The sequence below is a fragment of the Zingiber officinale genome, chromosome 6B (assembly GCF_018446385.1).
Source record: "Zingiber officinale cultivar Zhangliang chromosome 6B, Zo_v1.1, whole genome shotgun sequence".
Classification (NCBI taxonomy): Eukaryota; Viridiplantae; Streptophyta; class Magnoliopsida; order Zingiberales; family Zingiberaceae; genus Zingiber; species Zingiber officinale.
This window is the reverse complement of record NC_055996.1, coordinates 75,583,518-75,590,638: the sequence shown is the minus strand read 5'-3', so window position 1 is coordinate 75,590,638 and position 7,121 is coordinate 75,583,518. Positions and strand designations below refer to the sequence as shown.

Below are 7,121 nucleotides of genomic sequence, written 5' to 3'. Positions count from 1 at the left end.
GCACGAACACTACAGTTACACTATAAAAAGAGATTCCCATCTATAAAAGGATTCTTCATCCTTTGAAATCATCGAAGGCTGACTTAAACGTCGGAGTGACAACATCAGAAACCTCTTCTTGGCCCAATACTGATGCTTTTATATTACAGGACTACGTAAAATTTTCGCTTGGTTAACCTTTAACCTACATCTCAGTTCATCACCATCTCCGTTAGAATCATGGTATTTGCTACAATTGTGGATCGCTCTGGCAGCGTAAAATAACGAGACGTGAACACTCCTTTGACATTCTAAAATAAAACAAAGTGGTTCTTTTAATTTTCGTCCTTTAATTTCCACATATAACTTTATTAAGTTTATCTAAATTCTACGTTTCCTCTACTCGTTCCATTAATGATTTATTATACTCTTTATGAAATAAGACCCTTTAGGAGGCATTAATGTACTAACAATCAATTACGTAGACAGTGAAGTGCCATTTCAACAACCCCATCCAATTTATTATCAACAAACTACTACAATCGTCAAGGGCCACCCAAACCTACGACTTCATTTTGATCCATTATATATGAATCAGAAGACATACGCGACTGGGAACGTACGTGGCGGATTGACACGAGGTCGGATAAGTGGGACCCACCGCCACCACCTATCGATTTCTATTGGCCAGTCTATATATACAAACGCTGCGTGCGGTGGCGGCTTTTCCACTTCGACTGCGAGAGAGATCGAGAGAGAGGAGCTCATTAACCGAGTGGTTGCTTTCGGGTGGAACGCGATCGATGTGTCGTCGCCTCCCCGTCTTCCTCTTCTTCTCCTTCTTCCTGGTGCTCTCTACGGCCGCGGCAACGACAGCCGCCGGGCTGACCGCTGGGTGGGAGACGCGGCGCCGCCGGGCGCTGGGAAATGGCCTCGGCCGGACTCCTCCCATGGGGTAGAAAAATATGTTCTTAATCAATCCACGTTTTCTTAATTAAGATTATTTTGACAAATTATCGACGGTATTAATGCCGAATTGATATATGGAACAGGTGGAACAGTTGGAACCATTTCCAGTGCAACATCAACGAGAATCTCATAAGAGAAACAGGTTTGTTTATTCTTTAAATTTACATTTTGATTTAATTTTGCATGTAACAAATTAATTAATTACGATATATATATCTTGATGCAGCTGATGCGCTGGTGAGCACTGGCCTTGCGAGATTGGGATACCATTACGTCAACATTGGTGAACTAATTTCTCTTAATTCTAATTCTCTTATTTAATCGCCCATCTAATCTAATCCATTAGCTTTAAGCCTCTAGCTAATCAGTGTCTTAAAGTTTAATCTACTCAGGATTAGTATGTAGAGAAATTAAACTTGGTTCGATCATTAATTTCTTTTTATTTATGATTGACAGATGATTGTTGGGGAGAATCAAACAGAGATAATCAGGTGAATCAAACAGTCTTTCTTATATATATAAACATGTTTAAAATATTGCATTATCCGTCTTTTTCTCGATATTTAATTACTTAATAAATATATATTTATGGGTATTTTAATTATAAATAATGGTGATTAGGTGATTAATTAATTGTATTTTTTTGATCAGGGAAATTTAGTTGCTAAGAGATCGACGTTTCCATCCGGCATAAAGTCTCTTGCAAACTACGTCCATGCAAGAGGGTTAAAGCTCGGAATCTACAGTGATGCGGGGTACTATTTTATTATCTATTCACGCATATATTTTTCATTAATTATATAACATCCGAAGGTGTTTTAGTGAATTTCTATAAATTTCAGGACCAGAACATGCAGCGGGACCATGCCGGGATCGTATGGATACGAAGAGCACGATGCAAGAACCTTCGCCGACTGGGTGTGCATAAAAGACCTTCTTTTTCTCAAAACTATGCCGATTGTTTTTATTTACCATTTTTTGAAAAAAAAAAATAATTTCAGGGGGTTGATTACTTGAAGTACGACAACTGCAACAATCGCGGAACAAGTCCACGAGAGAGGTAGCTCATCGGTCATTATCAATAATCACAATTATTATTATTTATTAATAATAATTAATTAATGCTAATGGACTATTGCTATGCCGGCAAAGATATTCGAGGATGAGCAGAGCTCTGCAAAACTCTGGCAGGAGTATTTTCTTCTCTCTTTGTGAATGGTAAATTATTTTATCTTATTTTATTTTTAATGTTATAATTTTAAAAAAGAATTTTTTTTTTTAATTTTTGCAAAAAAAAAATATATATTTATATAAATTTCAGGGGTGTGGAGGACCCTGCAACTTGGGCGGGCGGTGTAGGAAACAGTTGGAGGACAACGCAGGATATTTCTGATAGCTGGCAAAGGTTCATTAATTACTTTAGTTAAATTGAATTTTCTTATCACTTTATTTTTTTAATTAATTAATTAATTGTTATTAGCATGTCGTCACGAGCTGATGAGAACGATAGGTGGGCATCGTACGCAAGGCCTGGTGGATGGAATGGTATTTCTTATTTTATTAATCTCAAAATTATATATATTTTAGGATAAAAAATTAAAAGAACGTCTTTGTTTATTTCTAAATTGTCAAAAAAAAAAAATTCCCTTTTAATTTTCGAACAACACATCCCTTGTGAAATAATACAATTATCCTCCCTATTATTATTATTATTATTATTATTATTATCCTATCTATATCTTCGGCCTAAATTCTAAATTGGTGGGACATATTATAATAGCTACTAAACTATAACTATTATAATATGAAAAAAAAATAAAAGTAAAATTGTTCGAAACTTTCGAAAAATATTTAAACGACATTTTTTAGCATGAAATTGGACTATTACGAATTCCACCTCATAATTAATTGTAGATTTCTGAACAAGTTTTGATTTGATATATTATGCGTCTCATGATTCAACCTGAATCAAAAGTTATAGTATCTCAAAGTTTAGAGTTTAACATTCACGTTGTAGTAGTTATGAAATATTAGTTATTGTAACTACCCAACAACTCAGTTATAACAACTGCGAAATCCTAAACTTTGAGAGGTCATAACTTTTAATTCAAATTGAATCATGAGACACATAATATTTAACTTAATTTTAAGCAAAACATATCATTTAAAATCATTTTGAGAGCTTCAAAGGATTTTAGTTTTCTTTATTAAAATTATTTTTCATGTTGTAGTTTAGCAACTATAAAACTATAGTAATTACAATTATAAGCTATAATTATTATAATTGTAGTTGTTATAAAATTATGTATAACAGTTATAATTTTATAATTACTACAATATGCCTAACCGATTTAGAATTTAGATGAAAAATATAAACTGAATAATAATAAGAATGGTATAATAATGTCAAATAGTTTACTTAAGGACACTTATATGATTTTATAAGAAAGTGAAACACTTTTATTTTTATAAAAAGTTAAAATGGAACGTCTTTTATGATTTAGAAAAATAGAGACGTTGTTTTAATTTTGCCCTATGTCCATAGGAAATGTTTTTTTTTATAAAACTCCAATTAGCAAATATTATTATTGTTTACATAACGGATGTCATGTAGATCCCGACATGCTAGAAGTTGGGAACGGTGGGATGACGACGGAGGAGTATCGAGCTCATTTTAGCATATGGGCGTTAATCAAGGTCGACAAGAAGCCAACGATAAATAATCTCTAATCTTTTTATAGATAATTGAGATAATTATTGATAAATAATTGTCTCAAATCTATTTTTAGGCTCCTTTGTTGATCGGGTGCGATGTGAGGCACATCGGCAGGGATGCGTTAGAAATTTTGAGAAATTCAGAGGTCATTGCTGTTAATCAAGGTATCCAACTTGTAAATTAAGTAATATTTTGGTGCTCTTCTGTTAAATTTCCCAATAAAAAAATAAAAAGGAATTGGGCCAATTAATGTAAAATTTCAAATTCCTCGTGGATTTTTGTCAAACAGATTCTCTGGGGGTCCAAGGGAAGAAGGTGGTGGGAGGCACTGCACAGGTAAATACAATACATTACGTATTTAAATTTTACAATAAATAAGTTCTACATTTATGGGAGCATTTTTAAGATTTCAAAATTTAGCAGTATTTTTGTAAACTTCGACGGGCAAAATAAAACTTTCCCTTTGGCAATTAGCTCTTTTTGTTTTTTTTGTTAAAAAAATTATATGGCAATTAATATAAAATTATGCAGGTTTGGGCTGGCCCATTAAGCGGAGGAAGGGTGGCGGTGGTCCTCTGGAACCGCGGCGGCTCGCCGGCGACGATCACCGCCAGATGGTCCGATGTCGGTCTTCCCTCCTACGCCGCCGCCTCCGCTCGTGATCTGTGGGCGGTAAGCATCTATATATACACATCTTCTCACTCATGAACTATTCAGTATCTCTCTCTCTCTCTCTTTTTTTTTATCAATCAGAACAATTTACAGAGTTTATTAATTACCATTTTCTGAATTTTCAGCATTCAACCTTGGGGCCATTCAAGGGGCAATTAACGGCTGAGGTGGCAGCTCATGCTTGCAAGATGTATGTTCTCACCCCTCATTAATAGTCATTTAGGAGGAGGAGGAGGAGGAGGAGGTTATCTGATAAATTAAGAGGACAATTAAGAACATAAAGAAAGAACGAAAGATTGGAGCAATGGAAGAGCGATTAAGCCAAACCTCCAGTTGCTCATAGATTTCAATTACAATTCACGAAATGTAATAACATATTATTGTGATGGCAAAGGGAGAATAGTTTGGGGTTTGTCCATTAAATGCAGTTCTCTAACACTCCTAAGTATTATTAATATGATACGGTTTTGTGAAGATAATTAACACTAACAAGAAAACAACATGCTACATCGTCTAACAATCCTTGCAAATAAACAAAAAAACAAACAACAAAAGAGAATTACAGATACAGATATGTGAAAGCAGCAAATCCTCTTGCCGTCGTCATGCCAAAATGTTCTTTGAGTTCCACATTTATAAGCTCACAGCAACTGGTGCAGCAGTAGAGCAAGCCCTGCCATTGCCTCTGTGAATCTGTTGATTTCGTCGATAGAACTCCCTCCTCTTCTCGTTTGGCGTCGCCGGAGCCACCCTTCCGCCGACGCTCCTAGACGTCGCTGGTGGCGGCTGACACTGGCTCAGCTGATCACTGCTCGATTTCGAAATGGAATCGACGGAATTGGGCTCGGGACAATCGTGGCTAACGAAGCTATTGCTTCCGGCCGATTCCTGAGGCTCGACGGACTCCAGTGCGACCGGCACCGGTTTGAGAGGCAAGTAGCAGCTCCTCGGCTCCGAGGTGGTGGTGGTGGTGGAGTTGAGGTCGGCCACGGCCTCGAGGATGGAGCAGGCCTTGGAGATGCAGGCAGGGAGGGAGACCGCCATTTCGGGGTGCTGTTGGTTGTATGCCTGGATGTCCTCCAGAAGGCCGAGAGCTTGGTCGAGGTCCCTGGAGGATCGCCGGGAGGATCTGCTTCTGGTGATGGTCCTTGGCATTTGGCTCTCGAGTTTTGAGGAGGATGCTCTATCCGTGGGAGCATCTGCTGCTGTAGATTCGATTGGCGGTTGAGATTCTGGTACGGAGTGGGCGATCAGATTGTTGTTGTTCTTGGGCGCCGCCGTTGTCGTGAGCTCTGTTTTATCGCCTCTGTTTCTCTGCCCTTCATTTTCGCTGAATTTCTGTGGAACGGATCGAATTATGAATAAGTAATTTGATGAGATTATTAGGTTGAATCGCATCGATCGCTAACCTGAGATCGGAAATGGATCGGTTTATTTTGGATTCCTTCCTCGCCTTCTCTTGTCTTCTGCATCTTGTTGAAGTTGCCGCCGGCATTCTGGTTTGTTCTCGGGCAGTTCTCGTCCAGCTCTGCCATGGGATTCCTTCGGAACGGCGACTGGTCCGCCTTCCTTGACGAGCTCCGGCTGAGGCACGGCGGTTGCTGGGGGCAAGCATTCTCGTTGAGAATCCGAGCATTAGTAGCCGGTGAACGTGACCTGGGCGATGCAGTTCTCACCGCCACCATCTCGCCCCCACCACTGCCGCTGTTGCCCCTCCGGTTGACTCGAACGGAGGAAGCTCCCCTGCCATTGTCACGAGAAGAAGGCGGCACGGCCACCATCTTTGTAGGTTGCTTTGACCTCTCAGAGACGGCGGACAAAGCAGGAGCAAATTCAGACCGCCGACCGGGGGATCGGCTCAGTCTCCGCCCTCCGCCACTGCCCCGCTCCCTGCTCCCCGAACGTTCTCGGCCAGGGGTTCTCCGGCAAGGGGAAGGTCGGGAGACCGTCTTCATCTCCCCCCACTCCTTCTGATCCCTCCCCTCGTTATCAAAATCAAAGCTCCTCTTCGACCCAGAGTACTTTCGGTAGCCAATTCCACTCTCGCTGCCCACCGCCATCTTCCCCGAGGAACTACGGCTGAGGCGGCCGCATTGGATCAAAATGGCCTCAACTTCCTCCTTGGTGCAGCTCGAGGCCCTGATGTTGTCCGTCAGCGCTGGAGCAGTCGCAACTGGCACGTTAACAGCCTCAAAGGCCACTTCTCTACTAGCCTTCTTCGTGGGTGTCCCGCCCCTGTTCTCCTTCTCACCGGACGCAGCGGAGGCATTACTCTTGTTGTGGGTTATGACGAATACTTGCTTCTTCTCAACGGGCAGAGTTTCTACCACTGCCGTCGCCGGAGGCTGCTTCTCCGGCGACAAGACCACGTCCTTTTTGCTGAAGCAGAGGCCCATCGGGCTGACAATGGAGAAGAGAAAGAGCGGAGCAAAAGAGTACCAAAGAAGGTCTTTTGGAAGTCGCTTCTTATTAGTAGTAGACAAACAAAGTGGACAAGGATTTCAAATTTTGTGGGCGGGCGGGACGGCGATGTAGCCGTTAGATGTGGCAGTATCCAACGGTACACAATGCAAAGATTCTCGTAATCTGGATTTGTACGGGGATCTTTGAAACGGCTATGTGGATAATGGAAATCCAACGTGTCCGCTGACATTGTGCTCGCTGTCGAAGTGATAAAATGGCCGTTGAAACGGCACGTGGTCGGCATGGGAAGACAAGAAGGATTCAAAGTTACTGTCTTTATATCTTTTTTGGTTTTTTGTTTTTTAGTTGCCACCGGATGTTT

At 40.6% G+C, this 7,121-nt stretch overlaps 2 protein-coding genes across 2 annotated transcripts; one reads left to right on the top strand and one right to left on the bottom strand.

Moving 5' to 3' along the window:
• Positions 1–700: 700 nt before the first annotated feature.
• LOC121992744 (alpha-galactosidase-like) lies at positions 701–4,759 on the top strand. Its single transcript, XM_042547296.1, has 15 exons — positions 701–934; positions 1,032–1,090; positions 1,175–1,231; positions 1,405–1,439; positions 1,600–1,703; positions 1,791–1,866; positions 1,950–2,008; positions 2,101–2,166; positions 2,270–2,353; positions 2,429–2,493; positions 3,563–3,645; positions 3,738–3,828; positions 3,954–4,000; positions 4,196–4,336; positions 4,462–4,759. The coding sequence occupies exons 1-15, from the start codon at positions 783–785 to the stop codon at positions 4,546–4,548; spliced, it is 1,206 nt and encodes a 401-aa protein (XP_042403230.1). The 5' UTR covers positions 701–782; the 3' UTR covers positions 4,549–4,759.
• A 70-nt stretch (positions 4,760–4,829) lies between these two features.
• LOC121992742 (serine/arginine repetitive matrix protein 2-like) lies at positions 4,830–6,783 on the bottom strand. The gene is made up of 2 exons (XM_042547295.1): positions 5,746–6,783; positions 4,830–5,674 (listed from the first exon to the last, which is right to left on the bottom strand). Exons 1-2 carry the CDS (start codon positions 6,730–6,732, stop codon positions 4,970–4,972), a joined length of 1,692 nt encoding a protein of 563 aa, XP_042403229.1. The 5' UTR covers positions 6,733–6,783; the 3' UTR covers positions 4,830–4,969.
• Positions 6,784–7,121: the final 338 nt, after the last annotated feature.

Bases quoted from the DNA above. Each gene is read 5' to 3' on its own strand.
- LOC121992744 (XM_042547296.1), top strand. From the start codon at position 783: ATGTGTCGTCGCCTCCCCGTCTTCCTCTTCTTCTCCTTCTTCCTGGTG. The intron at 2,009-2,100 runs GTAGCTCATCGG...ATGCCGGCAAAG, and splicing joins GGAACAAGTCCACGAGAGAG to ATATTCGAGGATGAGCAGAG. The intron at 4,001-4,195 runs GTAAATACAATA...AAAATTATGCAG, and splicing joins TGGTGGGAGGCACTGCACAG to GTTTGGGCTGGCCCATTAAG.
- LOC121992742 (XM_042547295.1), bottom strand. From the start codon at position 6,732: ATGGGCCTCTGCTTCAGCAAAAAGGACGTGGTCTTGTCGCCGGAGAAG. The intron at 5,675-5,745 runs GTTAGCGATCGA...TCCGTTCCACAG, and splicing joins CGATCCATTTCCGATCTCAG to AAATTCAGCGAAAATGAAGG.